Source organism: Carcharhinus amblyrhynchos, chromosome 9, assembly GCF_965287045.1.
Source record: "Carcharhinus amblyrhynchos chromosome 9, sCarAmb.v2.hapA, whole genome shotgun sequence".
Lineage (NCBI taxonomy): Eukaryota > Metazoa > Chordata > Chondrichthyes > Carcharhiniformes > Carcharhinidae > Carcharhinus > Carcharhinus amblyrhynchos.
The window spans coordinates 16,647,666-16,663,768 of NC_137332.1; the positions used below are offsets into that span (position 1 = coordinate 16,647,666).

Sequence of the window (16,103 nt, forward strand, 5' to 3'; positions counted from 1 at the left end):
TCCACAGCTTTCTGCGGCAAAGAGTTCCACAGATTCACCACTCTCTGGCTGAAGAAATTCCTTCTCATCTCTGTTTTAAAGGATTGTCCTTTTAGCTTGAGGTTGTGCTCTCTGGTTCTAGTTTTTCCTACTAGTGGAAACACCCTCTCCACATCCAGAGGAGGAACCCACTGATCTGAAGTACTTTAAATGTTGCAGAACATCAATAAAAGAGTCAATTCTAACGTAGTCCAGAGCAGAAAACTTCATTTTGATGATGAGAGGAGCCTAGAGTTGGAAACCAAGAGTGAATGATGTGGCATTTGCCACAAATTGCAGATCAGGGAAAAAAAAGTAAAACCTTATAGCAGTTCTGGACGTAACCAGGAATTTTCTCTCTTTCCAAGGCAAAAATATGGTTTAGATGCCCATCAAAGTCTAGGAATTTGAAGACCAATCCATGGCCAACGTTTTTCCAAATCTTCAGCAAAGCTAACAAAGTAGGATTGGGAGAATGTTTAAAAAAAATAATTTTTATTCATTCCAGGGATATGGGCTTCACTGGTTATGTCAGCAGTTGTTACTCTTAAGAAGGTGTTGATGAGCTGCTTTCTTAAACTGCTGCAGTTCAGTGGTGTAGGTATACCCAAAGAGCAGTTCAGGACCCCCTTCCAGGATTTTGAATGTGTAACAAAACCAGTGATATATTTCCAAATGAAGATGGTGAGTGGCTTGAAGGGGATCTTCCGGGTGGTGGTGTTCCCTTGTGTCTACTACCCTTGATCTTCTCGATGGTAGTGATTTTGAGTATGAAAGATGCTGTCTCAGGAGACCTGGTAAGTTTCTATAGTGCATCTTGTACATGGTACGTTCTGTTGCCACTATTAATCGATGGTGAAGGGAGTGAATGTTTGGTAGTTTGATGGAGCCTAGCTTTGTGCGTGTTGATGAAGCTCCACTCATCCAAGCAAGCGGACGGTATTCCATCACATTCCTGACCTTGTGTCTTGTAGATGGTGGACAGGCTTTAGGGAGTCAGTGGGTGAGTTGCTCACCGCAGGATTCCTAGTTGCTGACTTGCACTTGTAACCACAGCATTTATATATCTAGTCCAGTTCAACTTCTGGTTGGTGTAACCTACAAGATGCTCAAAGTGAGGTATTCAGCAATGGTAATGCCTTTAAATGTCATGGAAGGGGCAATGGATAGAGTATGTCTGTCTTAGAGATGGTCATTGCCTAGTGCTTAAAGTTTATTTATTAGTCACAAGTAAGTGTTACATTATCACTGCAATGAAGTCACTGTGAAATTCCCCAAGTTGCCACACATGGGTGCCTGTTCGGGTCAATGCACTTAACCAGCATGTCTTTCAGAATGTGGGAGGAAACTGGAGCACTCGGAGGAAACCCATGCAGATATGGGGAGAACATGCAAACTCCACACAGATAGTGACCCAAACTGGGAATTGAACCTGGGTCTCTGGCACTGTGAAGCAGCAATACTAACCACTGTGCTACCATGCTGTTTGTGTGGCATGAAGCCAGGATATTGTGCATGTCTTGCTGCATTTTGGCATGGACTGCTTCAGTAACTGAGGAGTCTTGAACGGTGCTGAACATTGTGCGAACTTCCCAATTCTAACCTTTATAAGGATGTGGAACCCAAACTGGGCATCAGTGAGAAGGTTATTGCTAAACAAGTGCTACTTGTTAGTACTGTTGATGACTTCTCCTTTCATCAATTTTCTGATGATTAAGAATAGATTGATGGGCAGAAATTGGTCAGGATGAGTTTGTCCAGATTTCTGTGTACAGAACACTAGGCAATTTTCCATGATTATAGAAATAAAAAATGCTGGATAAACTCTAAGTCTGGCACCATCTGTGAAGAGAGAAATAAGAGTCCATGTTTTGAACCGTATGACCTTTCTACAGAACTGATGTTGTCAGACCTGTTAAATTTGTCCAGCATTTTCATTTTCTTATTTTTGATTTCTGGCATCATAGTATTTCACATTTTATTTAATTTTCCACATTATTGGGTAGATGCCAGTGTTGGAGCTGTACTGGAGCAGCTTGCGTAGGGGTGCGACAAGTTCTGAATCACATGTCGTCAGTGATATTGCAGGTATATTGTCAGGGCCCATAGCTTTTGCAGTATTTGTCACCTTCAGCCATTTCTTGATATCCCGTCAAGTGAATTGTATTGAATGAAGACAGCTATCTATAAATTGGTGACATTAATCGATTTGCAGTAGAATTAAGAACTGCTACAATGTTCCTTGCAATGCCGGTACTTATCATCCTCTGGATTTCATAGAAAATGCAAAACTAAATACTAAAACAGAATAATGAGTAGGTAGGAGAAAGCCTTCACCATTGATTATGTTAAAGTGCTGTTTTTCTTTGTTAAAAATCAAGAGATAGAGTTAGCAGAAGGTCATTTAACATGTTTTAATGTGGGGGCTAATTCCCCCCCCCACCCCAGAAGCAGGAATAGGCCATTCGGCCCTTTGAGCATGTTCCGCCATTCATTTTGATCATAGCTGATCATTGAATTCAATATCCTGATTTACCCCTCCCCCATATCACTTGATCTCTTTAGTCCCTCAAGCCATATATAATTTCTTCTCGAAGTCAGACAGTATTTTGGCTCCAACTACATTCTGCGATATGAATTCCACACATTCACCACCCTCTGGGTGAAGAAATTTCTCCTCATCTGTATCTGGAACTGAGAATTCCCAATGGTTTTTTTTAAGTGATGTTTGTTAACCCGTTAACACTCAAGTTTTTCCTGGGGATAGTTTGTTTTTTTTAATGTTTGTGAGAGGGCTGGTGGGATCTGTGTTAAATCGCACCTCTGACAGTGCATCACCCCTTTAGTAACTGCACCAAGGTAGTGAAGGAGCAGAGAGAGAGATAAGATTTTACCTGTTAAAAACCTGTTTAAATAAGTTTAAAGCACTTTGTTCTTTGTAGAACTGTTTAAAGCATTTATTTATTGTATTTACTGCTTTAAGAATTCTGAGGGAGTGGTTAGAAGGAGTTGTGGGCCAGCTAGCTTTAAATCAGCGCCAGGTTTAAAAGGAGGCCTGGTGTAGACAGTGGGCAGCGTCTGAGCGGGCAGTGGAGTGAGAGGGAAGTAGAGTGAGCAATTAGGGCTTAATATCAAAAGGGCTTGGGAGAAAAAGGGCCAGGTGAGTTCGTGTGGAAATTTTCAACATTACTACAGTGAATAATGGAGGGGCATGTGATGTGTGGTTTCTGTATGATGTGGGAACTGGTGGACCCCAGGGTCCTCCCCAGTGACCATGTCTGCAGTAAGTGCAGGTTGCTGGAGGAGCTCCAGCTCAAGGTGGATGAGCTGGCCTCTGAGCTACAGACACTGAGGCTCATCAGGGGGAGAGAGGGTGCCATTGTCAATGGGGTGCAAGTGAAATCCACCCCCCCTAGACTGGCTAACTCTAAGGGTCAGGAACAAGAGGGGGCTGCTGAGAGGAGGAAGGAGGGTGGGGAGAGGAGGCCTCAGCCTCTCAAGCTGCATAACAGGTTTGAGGTTCTTGCTTCCGGTCTGGACGAGGGAGGTGAGGTTGGTGAGCAAACCGCACACGGTACAGTGATGCAGCAGGGCATAGGCAAGGAGAAGGGGAAAAGGAACATAGTTGTAATTGGGGATAGTGGGGTGAAGGGTATTGACACTGTCCTTTGTCACAATGACAAAGTGCACAGAAGGGTGTGTTGTCTGCCTGGTGCTCGGGTCCGGTATGTCCAATCTGAGCTGCAGAGAAACCTGGAGTGGGAGGGTGAGAATCTGGTCGTTGTGGTACATGTGGGTGCCGACGACGTAGGCAAAATGCAAACTGAGGATCTGGGGAGGGAGTGTGAAAAGCTGGGAATGGAATTAAAAAGTAGAACCGACAAGGTGGTCATCTCTGGGCTACTGCCTGAACCGAGTGCAGACAGGCGTAGGGTTGATAGGATTATGGAAGTGAATGGGTGGCTCAGGGATTGGTGTGGGAGGAATGGGTTTGAATTTATGGGGCATTGGCACCAGTATTGGGGTAGGTGGGACCTGTTCAGGTGGGATGGGGTTGTTCTGAACCGTGCTGGGACCAGAGTGCTGGCTAATCGTGTAAAGAGGACTGTAGACAGGGCTTTAAACTAACTGGGGGGGGGGAGGGTGTGAGGGTAGGTGACATTACGGGGTCTAAAGTTAAGGAGACGGTACAGGTAAGGATAGAGACCGAGGATGCCCCAATAATAGAGGGAGTAAGGGGCGTGAGTATGGTTGGTGGCGTTCCAGCAAATAAGGTCCAGGTGAAGGCTGGGATGAAGGCGCTTTATCTGAATGCGCGAAGCATTAGGAATAAAGTGGATGAGTTGGTGAGTTGGTGGCGCAGATCGACACAAATGGATATGATCTGGTGGCCATTACAGAGACGTGGCTGCAAGGTGACAGGGACTGGGAGCTGAATGTCCAGGGGTATCAAGTGTTTAGGAAGGATAGGCGGGAGGAAAACGGGGGGTGCGTAGCTCTGCTGATTAAGGATAGCATCAGGGTGGTAGCAAGGGATGATATTGGAGCCAAGGAGCAGAAGGTGGAATCGTTGTGGGTAGAGATTAGGAACAGCAAAGGGAGGAAGACGCTGGTGGGTGTCGTCTGTAGGCCCCCGAATAATGATCTGGAGGTGGGGCGGGCTGTTAACGCGCAAATAAGTGCAGCGTGCAGGAATGGGACGGCCGTAGTTATGGGGGATTTCAATCTGCATATTGATTGGTCGACCCATGTTGGATGTGGTGGGCTTGAGGAGGAGTTCTTGGAATGCTGCCGGGATAGTTTCCTGGAACAGTGTGTGTTGGAGCCGACGAGGGAGCGAGCTATCTTGGATCTGGTGTTATGTAATGAGGCGGGTAGAATTAGGGACCTTGCGGTGAAGGATCCTCTTGGGGAGAGTGATCATTGTATGGTGGAGTTTCTGGTGCAGATGGAGGAGGAGAAAGTGGGTTCCCGGACACGCGTCCTTTGTTTGAACAGAGGGGTGTACGGTAGGATGAGAGAAGAATTGGCAAATGTGGACTGGGGGAGCGCGTTGGAAGGTAGGTCTGCTGAGGAGCAGTGGAGGATCTTTAAGGAGATCTTTCTTGGTGCTCAGCAGAAATTTATTCCGATGGTCAAAAAGGACTGTAGGAGGAAAGGTAATAAGCCGTGGATAACGAAGGAGGTGAAGGAAAGTATTAAATTAAAAGCGGAGGCGTTTAGAGTAGCTAAGAGTAGTGGGCGAGAAGAGGATTGGGAGAGGTTTAAATGTCAGCAAAGATTGACAAAGAAGTTGATAAAGAAGGGTAGGAGAAACTATGAAGCTGGGCTAGCGCTTAATATAAAAAAGGATAGCAAGAGTTTTTATAAATATATAAAAAGGAAGAGGCTGGCTAGGGTGAACGTTGGTCCCTTAGAGGATGAGAAGGGGGACTTAGTGGTAGGGGATGGGGATATGGCTGAGGTCTTGAATAACTTTTTTGTTTCGGTCTTCACAGAGGAGGACGTGAATAATTTGCCGGGTGTTAGAGATGGAAAGGTGGTAGGACTGGAGGGTCTCGATGACATTACTGTTACTAGAGAGGTGGTGCTCGACAGACTGGAGGGGCTGATTGTGGACAAGTCCCCAGGACCAGATGGAATGCATCCGAGGGTCCTGAAAGAAATTGCGGAGGTGATAGTGGATGCCTTGGTGGTTATTTTCCAGATGTCGCTGGATTCCGGGGAAGTGCCGGAAGATTGGAAAACGGCTAATGTTACGCCGTTGTTTAAGAAGGGTGCCGGGCAAAAGGCGGGGAATTATAGGCCTGTTAGTTTAACGTCTGTTGTAGGTAAAATGTTAGAATCTGTCATCAAGGAGGAAATAGCGAGGCATCTTGAGGGGAACTGCTTGATAGAGCAGACGCAGCACGGTTTCGTTAAAGGGAAGTCGTGTCTGACAAATTTACTGGAGTTCTATGAGGATGTGTCTAGGGCGGTGGATAGAGGAGAGCCGGTGGATGTGGTCTTTCTGGATTTTCAGAAGGCGTTTGACAAGGTACCTCACAAGAGGTTATTGCAGAAGGTCAGGGGGCATGGAGTTGGGGGTAGGGTGTTAGCGTGGATAGAGGACTGGTTGTCAAATAGGAGGCAGAGAGTGGGGGTCAATGGGTGCTATTTGGATTGGCGGATGGTGACTAGTGGAGTGCCCCAGGTGTCGGTGCTGGGGCCTCAGCTATTTACCATTTATATAGATGATCTGGAGGAGGGAACGGAGTGTAGGGTGTCGAAATTTGCTGATGACACCAAAATTGGTGGAAAGGCAAATTGTGCAGAGGGTGGGGAGAGTCTGCAGAAGGATCTAGATAGGCTGGGCGAATGGGCCAGGAAATGGCAAGTGGAATTTAATGTTGGCAAGTGCGAGGTGGTCCACTTTGGTAGGAATAATGGTAGGAAGGATTATTACTTACGTGGAGAAAAACTGCAGCAGGCGACGGTGCAGAGGGACCTCGGGGTCCTTGTGCATGAGTCGCAAAAACCCAGCCTGCAGGTGCAGCAGGTGGTCAGGAAGGCTAATGGGATGCTGGCCTTCATAGCGAGGGGGATTGAATATAAAAGTAGGGAGGTCTTGCTGTGGCTATATAGGGCATTGGTGAGGCCGCAGCTGGAGTACTGTGTGCAGTTTTGGTCGCCGTACTTACGCAAGGATATTTTGGCCTTGGAGGGAGTGCAGAGGAGGTTTACTAGGGTGATGCCGGAGTTGAGGGGGTTGAGCTATGAGGAGAGGCTGAATAAACTAGGCTTGTACTCGTTAGAGTTTAGAAGAATGAGGGGAGATCTAATTGAGACATATAAGATGATGAATGGGATGGATAGGATAGAGGTGGAGAGACTCTTCCCGCTCAGAAAGGATAGTAGGACTAGGGGGCACAGCCTCAAGATAAAGGGGGGGCGGTTTAGAACAGAGTTGAGGAGGAACTTCTTCACTCAAAGGGTGGTGAACCTCTGGAATTCTCTGCCCGTTGAAGTGGTGGAGGCTACCTCGCTAAATATTTTTAAGATGCGGGTTGATGGGTTTTTGATAAGTGAGGGGATTAAGGGTTATGGGGAGAGGGCGGGAATGTGGAACTGAGCCACGACAGATCAGCCATGATCTTATTGAATGGCGGGGCAGGCTCGAAGGGCTAGTTGGCCTACTCCTGCTCCTATTTCTTATGTTCTTATGTATAGGCTAGGTTATATGCTAAATTAGGATTTAAACCCACAACCCTCTGACTTGGTGACGAGAGTGCTACTTATGCAACTTCCTCCAACTCTATAACCCTCTGGAGGAACTTTTGAGTTCCTCCAATTTTATTCTCTTGTCCAGCTTCAAGATCTTAATTCCCTAAGCTCTGAAATCCTTGCTAAATTAATTTTAATGGTGCTCTTATCTGTTTGACATGTCACTATCTCTTTGTGTGGTTTGGTTCCAAATTTGGTGATCACTCTGGAAATGATAATATTGCAGGTTGTGATAATAGATCAGTAAATAGATGGGCATGATTTAAAATTCTAAACAGTTAATTTGATTTCTATAAATATGCTAATTCATGTGGTAGCAATGGAAAAAAAAATGATAAAAGCTGGTAGATTTTTCATCAAAAACCCATGAATTCAACCGTGTCCTTTGAAGGGAATGTGCTACCCTTACCATTTTTGCCTCCTTGTAATGATGAAGCAAGTCACTCAGTTATTCTGAAGTGAGTGGCTCAAGATAACTTAGGATGGACTTCCCAAACCCAGAGAATGCTTTAGAATGTCCTGCGATGAAAAATGCTATATAAATGAAAGCTTTTCAAAAATTATTGCTTTTGTTTTGAGTTGATGATGGTATTGCCATTTGGTCTCTCGAAAAAATTGCCATTTGAATTTTGGCTTAACCAGATGTTAAAGAATATCTTATCCAGATGTTGTTCTGAATTAACTGTTAATACCTCCATCACAAATGAACAAAGTCAATTGTAAAATATAATTTTTTAAACTAGTTTGAACACTTGCTTTTGTAGTGTGATGAACGTTGGTTTGTTGCCAAAAGGATAAGTGGATGGATAATTTGGTGACTTTGAGAAAGAGACTCATGAAGACTGAAAAAAGTTTACCAAGCCCAAAGACAGACTTCAGGTCAGAACTTGAATAGCAACTATTGTTTTTGTAATTGTTATAAATCAGATAGTTGCAGCACAAAAGCAGAAATTCTTGAAGTGAACCTTCTAATGCATTCATATAATAGGTACTATATAGTGGGATGTAGCTCTCAACTCCTGCACGTAAATATAATTAGCAGAGTGACTGACCGTACTGAACTTAAGAAAACATCTCTTATCAAGTAGAACTTAATGTAGAAGGATGTTAATTCTTAGTCCATCGACATAATCCGATCCAATTTATTAAAATCTATTTGAATGCCTTCCATCACTCTTGTACTGGGCACCTGAACTTGGTGCCATTAGATTATTTTGCAAAATTATGTGTTTCTTTTCCGTCAGACAGAAATCCTCAGTTTTATAATATTTTCTGGCCAAAGCTATATGTGACTTTTTGTACAACTGTAGCATATCATTCTTCATTGTGCTCCTTGGGAGGCTTGAGATGGTTGATCAGACCATTCTCTGCCACCAGTGAAGTGCAACCATGAGGAAGTAATACAAAAGTCTCTAACCTTGCCAGCGCACCTGATCAGCTGAGAAGGGCCCCAGGACCGACTGAGCAGCAGAAAGGAGGCCTTGGACTGACTGAGCAGCCGAGGAGGGCCCCAGGACTGACTGAGCAGCTGAGGGAGGGCTTCTCCCCCTAACCCCCAAAACTGGCTGAGCAACAAGGAGCAAGAATGTGTAAGCTTTTGGGAAACGTACAAACTGATAGTAAATGTTTCTAGTCATCAAATCTTTTCTCTTCATGTACCTATAATGTAGGCTACTTACTGTCAGGAAGAGGGAAAGCTTATAGTGGGAGTGAAGACACCTCGCAGAAGTGCAGTCCAAACCATGGCACCAATGGACAAGGACCTGCACAGGAGGGAACAACTAAGAGTAGAAATGCAGTTGTTATAGGAGATTCCATAGTTCGAGTTGGGCCCATTCATTCATTTGAGTAGAGGAGCAGACAGCACTAATACAAGCTTTTTGAAATTTTTTTTCGTTGAACAGAACTTAAAATTAACATGACAAATGCAAAAAGAAAAAGCCAACTTGGAGACAGACTTTCAGTCCCAGCCCCTCTACTGAGCTTGAATGCACTGAACTGAGCTTAAACAAACTGAAAAAACACACTAAAATCCAAACTATATTTAAACTGGTATCTTATTATTGGAATTGTTTTCCTCAGGCTGTCTCCATCTTAGAAAAATTGGTGTGGTTATGAAAAATCTGTTTGCCTGAATTGTGTACCTTTTCAGGAATGCAGAAAATTTTAAGCCAAGCTTTAGCCTTCTGATTCTACATGTAGTCAGATATGCAGTCAGTTCTTTAAGCTTGGCAGAGTTAGTCGCATAGGCAGAAATACCTTAAAATGAAGTCTTTGCATAGACTGAAGCAAACAGGGCTTAGCATGCATCGGATCTCTCAGTGATGGATGGATTTTTCTATAACTGTCATCTTGTGTGTTGCATCCCTGGTGCCAGCATAGAGGACATCAGAGTAGGTGCAGGTGATATGTCAGGAAGAGCTTTGTTAGGCAGTGAGTGGTAGTGGCTTGGAATTCTCTACTCATCAGTGTGATGGAAGCTGAGGTAGTCAGTGATTTCAAAAGAAATTGGATGACCACTCGTGGGAAATGTGCTTGCAGGACTATGGGGATGGAGTGGGGAATGGGACTGACTGTATGATTCTACATTTGAGCCTATATGGACTCTGTGCTGCAATGACTCTGTGACAAGGGTGAAACGTGCAATTCTGACAGGGGATTGTTGCAAGGGGATGATCCCATCTCTGCTTTCCCCTGAACTCTCAAATGAACATCCACTAGGTATCAAGTTGTGGTTAAATGGATGCATCAAAGGCTACAGGTCCCATGAACACCCTGGCTGTAGTACTGAAGCCAAGTGCTAGCTATGCCCCTAGCCAAGCTATTTTAATTCAGCTACAACACTGACATCCATCACACAGTTGAAAATTGCCCCATATGTCCTATCCACAAAAAGGACAAAACTAATCTGGCACTTACTCAGCAGCCACTTACTCACCAATGATTAATTTAACTTCTGTCAGGGCCCATTTGCTTCCTGGCCTTATGGACAAAAGGCATGAATTCCGGAATGGCTGTCCTTGATATCCAGGTAATATTTGACCATGTGTGGCGTCAAGAAACTTAGCAAAAATGGAGTCAATGGAAATTATGGCAAACTCTTCACTGGAGAGTGAAGAGTTATCTATTAAATCTATTAAAATTGATATGTGTGTCATACCTAAACACTGGGAAAGATGGTCAAGATTAAAGGCCAATCAACTCAATGCCATAGCATTGCTGCAGGAGTTCCCCGGGAATATTTCCTAGAGTCAGCCATCATCACCATCATCATCATCAATGACTTTCCTTCCATGTTTTTTCAGCTTGAAGTGGGGATGTTTGCTGATGACTGGACCATTCATTTCCATTCAGAACATTTAGATAATGTTCTGTGTACATTCTCAGCAAGACCTAGACATTGTTGTGGGGTTGGTCTAATTTGTGGCATGAATGTTACTTCGCATTTAAGTGCCAGGAAACGGTCATCCCCAATGAGACAGAATTTAACCGCTTCCCATGGCACCAATGGTATTACCGTTGATGGCAGAGGATTCAGCAAAGTTCTGGGGGTTACTATGGAACAGAAACTCAGCCAGAACTAGACCAACCACACAAATACTGAGGTTAGAAGAGCAGTAAAGTATTTACTCCATAATTCTGCTCTCATTCTATCCCTTGTACCTCTCAACTTTTAACTTTGATTGCTTTTGTTTCTTAGATAACTGTTTCAAAATCCTTATCCTCATCTTTAAGTTGTCCTTGTTGTAGAGTGTGCCAAGTCAGGATTCTAATAAGGTCGTTCTAGAAGCACATCAGGGTATTTAATTAAAACTAGTTTATTTACATCATTTACATGGATGGTGGGTTACAAGGAAGGCACATTTCAGCGCTACCTGTCTGCTGCCTTGAATGCTTGATGTCAGTGCTACATCATTATATACCTCCTAGGTTAGCAGTTCCATTCTATTAACCCTTTTATTCTACAGCACTGAGACCTCATTTCTCCTTGACTTTGGATATGCTGCAACTTTATAACTCTCTCTACCTTCCATTCTTCCAAATCTGCTGTAATGTGTGATCCTCCTCTTTCCCCATTTCTAGTTCTACCTTCTGTCGCAGATATTTCTGATATTCTGCCCCTATACTCGAATCACAAAACCTCCACTTCAGTATATTGCCTTCACCATTTTCCTAACCTTTTCTTTTTTGAAGCGTATTGAAATATTTGGTACATTGTCACTTAATTTTATTGTACTCCTTAGCAATAATGGTAGAGTAGACATGAAAATGTCTTGAATTGAAGTGGTAAAGTAAAAATACCCTTGCAGATTTTAGTATTTTACAAATTTACAAGTTTTATTCCAAGTCTGAATGTTCAATTAAACATGAGGATGATTTTCATTTTTCTCTTAGTGCCCATTTAAGCGACCAGTCTGATGACTCTTCTCAGCGGGTTTATTCCCCGGCTTTGACCATGGATGATTTCTTTCAACCTGATCCAATTGTTCCTGCAATGAGCAATCGCCATTTGACAACTGCTGAAAGAATAACACCTCAAAAAAATGTTTTCAGCAACATAAGCCCAACCAGCAGTTATGGAGGCAGGGTAAATTTTTAGATTCTGATTGATATGTTTACTTTTCGGATAATCTTCAATTGGCAACTGTCAGTGGAATCTCCCCCCTGTGATTGCTGCCAAACTATTTTTTGAAGTTAAATGTATAACTGTCAGTGCAACATGAGATGCCAGAAAATGCTTCCTTCTAGATTACTTAATTCAATTTCCTGATGCCCTTGAAGACTTGGACTGGTTATTACTGAGTCAGTCAATCAAGAAGTTGAATCTCTCTTTTGAGTGTGTAATGAATTAGCTGCTCTTGGTTGGGATGTGTTGTAATTTGGTGGTTTTCAAACATTTTCTGAAAAATTGGCAGATATCTATCCTAACTTTCAATAACATCAATTATTTGATGGGATGCTATTGAGGCATTGAAGTGTTTGCTTATAGCACAGCAGTAAGAATTATGATCTGGTAAACTAATAAGTATAGAATTGTATATTGTCTATTCTGTTAAGGCTTGTTTGGTTGTAAGCATAGCAAGTTGGGTAAGATATTAGAGAACTCTTACTCTATTAAAATTGATTGTCTTCAGGATGGTGGGGAAAGAAAATTGAATAATGTCACATTTCATGTAGAATATTTGTGTTTATAGACAACCCAGTCAGCATCCGCATCTGCTGTTGAGCAGGAAAATGAACAACTATGGAAAAAACTAAGCGCGCTTCGAGAAGATAATGCCCGTTTAGTCTCTCAGAATCACAGTTTGGTGCGTGAGATTGAAAGTGTACAAGTGGAACTGACTCGATCAAAAGCTAAAGTGAGTACAGGTATTCCAAATAATATATTTAGTTAGTAAAGTTTCCAGACCATGTAATAGAACATGGAGTATAGAAAGTGGCAGGAATCTAACCTCAGGCAGAGCAAAAAAAATGACAAATATGAGAAAGGAGGTGGTTAATGCAGGACTGAGGGTGTTGTACATAAATGCATGCAGTATGCGAAACAAGGTAAATGACCTTGTGCACATTGAAATTGGCCGATACGATGTTGTGGGCATCACAGAGACATGGCTGCAAGGAGATCAGGGCTGGGATCTAAATATCCAAGGATATGTGTCCTATCGGAAGGATGGGCAGATGGGCAAAGGGAGCAGGGTTGCATTGTTAAGGAGTGAAGTTAAATCAATAGCAAGAAATGATATAGGATCAGAAGGCATAGAACCTCTGTGGTAGAGTTGTGGAATCGCAAAGATGAAAAAAACCTGACGGGAGTTATGTACAGTCCCCTAGCAGTAGTCAGGATGTGGGGCAGAAAATAAATCAGGAGATAGAAAAAGTATATTAAAAAGGCAACATTACAATAATCATGGGGACCTTCAATATGCAGGTGGACTGGGAAAATCGGGTAGGTAGTGGATCCCAAGAAAAGGAATTTATGGAATGTCTAAGATTTTTTTTTTGGAGCAGCTTGTGATGGATCCTATTAGGGAATAGCAATTCTGGATTTGGTGATGTGTAATGATGCAGACTTGATTAGGGAACTTCAGGTGAAGCAACCCTTAGGGAGCAGTGATCACAATATGATAGAATTTACCTGCAAATTCCTGAGGGAGAAGTTGGAATCAGATGTCATGGTATTACAATTACATAAAAGTAACTACAAAGGCATGAGGGAGGAGCTGCCAGAGTTGATTGGCAAGAGAGCGTAGCAGGGAAAATGGTGGAACTGCAAAGGCAGGAGCTTTTGAGAATTATTCGGGAGGCACAACAGAAGTTCATCCCAAGGAGGAGGAGGAAATATACTGGGGTGGGGGGGTGGTGGTGTTGAAGTACCTATCGCTGACGAGGAAAGCCAAGGGCAGCATATAAGAAAAATCATACGTAGTGGAAATCCAGACGATTGGAAAGCCTTTTAAAAGTGAGCAGAGGACAACTTTAAAAAAAAAATTGGGGGTGGAGGGGCAGAAAAGATGAAATATGAGTTTAAGCTAGTTAGTAATATAAAAGAAAATAGGAAGAGTTTTTTTCAAAATATAAAAAGGTAAGAGAGAGGCAAAAATAGCCATTGGACCACTGGAAAATGAGGCTGGAGAAATAATAATAGGAAATAAAGAAGTGACAGAGGAACTGAATAGTTACTTTGCATCAGTCTTCACAGTGGAAGACACTAGTGGGATGCCAGAGCTCCAGGAGAGTCTGGGGGAACAGTGAGTGTAGTGGCCATCGCTAAGGAGAACATTCTGGAGAAACTGAAAGATCTGAAGGTGGATAAATCACCTGGACCGGGTGGAGCATTCTCCAAAGTGGCCTTCACGAAACACGACAGCGCAGAGTCGCTGAGCGGAGACTGATAGTCAAGTTCCGCACACGTGGGGATGGCCTCATCCGGGATCTTGGATTCATGTCACACTATCTGTAACCCCCCAACTTGCCTGGACTTGCAAAATCTCACTAACTTTCCTGTCTGGAAACAATACACATCTCGTTAACCTGTGCTTAAAGCTCTCTCCACTCACATGTGCTTAATGCTCTCTCCATCTGTATCTTTCAGACTTGATTAGCTGTAAAGACTCACGTTCTAATCATTATTCATGTAAATTGAGTTTGTCTTTTATGCCCTGTTTGCGATCAGCTCCCATGCACCTGACAAAGGAACAGCCAGTTCCCAAAGCTAGTAGTGTTTGCTACAAATAAACCTGTTGGACTTTAACCTGGCATTGTGAGACTTCTTACCCTCCCTGCCACAGTATCAGAGGACTGGAAAATAACTAACATAATACCACTGTTTAAGAAGGGAGGGAGGCAGCAGAAGGGAAATTATTGGCCAGTTAGCCTGACTTTGATCATTGGTAAAATTTTAAGTCCATTATTGAAGATGAGATTGCGGAGCGCTTGCAAGGGCATGATAAAGTAGGACTGAGTCAGCACGGCTTTGTCAAGGGAGATCATGTCTGACTAATCTGTAAAGTTCTTTGAGGAGGTAACAAGGAAGTTAGATCAAGTAGAACCAATGACGTGATTTATTTTAGATTTCCAGAAGGCCTTTGACAAGGTGCCGCATGGGAGACTGTTAAATAAGTTAGGAGTCCATGGTGTTAGGAGTAAGATCTTAGTGTAGATAGAGGATTTGTTGACTGGCAGAAGGCAGAGAGTGAGGATAAAGGGATCTTTCTCAGGATGGCGGCTGGTGACTAGTGGTGTGCCTCAAGGGTCAGTGTAGGGACCTCAACTTTCCACAATACACATTAATGATTTGGAGGAAGGAACCAAAGGCACTGTTGCTAACTTTGCAAATGATACAAATATAAGGGACAGAAGTAATAAGGAAACAGGGGAGCTGCAGAAGGACTTGGACACGTCAGGAAAGTGGGCAAAGAAGTGGCAGATGGAATACAATGTGGAAAAGTGTGAGGTTACGCACTTTGGAAGGAAGAATGGCAGCATGGACTATTTTCTAAATGGGAAAATGTTTAAGAAATCAGAAACATAAAGGGACTTGGGAGTCCTTGTTCAAGATTCTCTTAATGTGCAGGTTCAGCTGGTAGTTCAGAAGGCAAATGCAATGTCAAAAAGGCTAGAATATAAGAGCAGGGATGTACTTCTGAGGCTGTATAAGGCTCTGGTCAGACCTCATTTGGAGTATTGTGAGCAGATTTAGGCCCATATCGAAGGAAGGATGTGCAGACCTTGGAAAGGGTCCAGAGGAGATTCACAAGAATGATCCCTTGAATGAAGAGCTTGTCATATGGGGAACGGTTGAGGACTCTGAGTCGGTACTCATTGGAGTTTAGAAGGATGAGGGGAGATCTTATTGAAACTGACAGGATACTGCGAGGCCTGGATCGAGTGGACGTAGAGAGGATGTTTCCCCTAGTAGGAAAAACTAGAACCAGAGGGCACAATCTCAGGCTAAAGGGACAGTCCTTTAAAATAGAGATGAGGAATTTCTTCAGCCAGAGAGTGATGAATCTGTGGAACTCTTTGCTGTGGAGGCCAGGTCATTGAGTATCTTTAAGACAGATAGATAGGTTCTTGATTAATAAGGAGGTCGGGGTTATGGGGAAAAGGCAGGAGATGGGGATGAGAAAATTATCAGCCATGATTGAATGGCAGAGCAGACTTGATGGGCTGAGTAGCCTAATTCTGCTCCTATGTCTTATGGTCTTGTATGCATAACTGGCATATCAGACTATCTTGAAAATCTTTATTTCTATATTGTAAATGTTGAAGTTAATAGCACAGAGGAGGGGAGAGCCAAATGAACCATAAAGTTATACAGA

General features: G+C 43.2%; 1 protein-coding gene across 6 annotated transcripts in view; it reads left to right on the plus strand.

Moving 5' to 3' along the window:
* The window catches only part of ccdc18 (coiled-coil domain containing 18), a 128,035-nt gene that overhangs the window by 13,852 nt on the left and 98,080 nt on the right, over positions 1-16,103 (plus strand). For 3 of the 6 annotated variants that reach the window (XM_080195230.1, XM_080195232.1, XM_080195236.1), the window contains exons 2-4: positions 8,046-8,160; positions 11,677-11,869; positions 12,477-12,641. In XM_080195230.1, the coding sequence (XP_080051356.1) occupies positions 8,084-8,160; positions 11,677-11,869; positions 12,477-12,641 (435 nt within the window). In that variant the 5' untranslated portion in view covers positions 8,046-8,083. The remainder of the gene's footprint in view (positions 1-8,045; positions 8,161-11,676; positions 11,870-12,476; positions 12,642-16,103) is intronic. The other 3 variants (XM_080195231.1, XM_080195235.1, XM_080195234.1) reach the window with 2 other exon arrangements.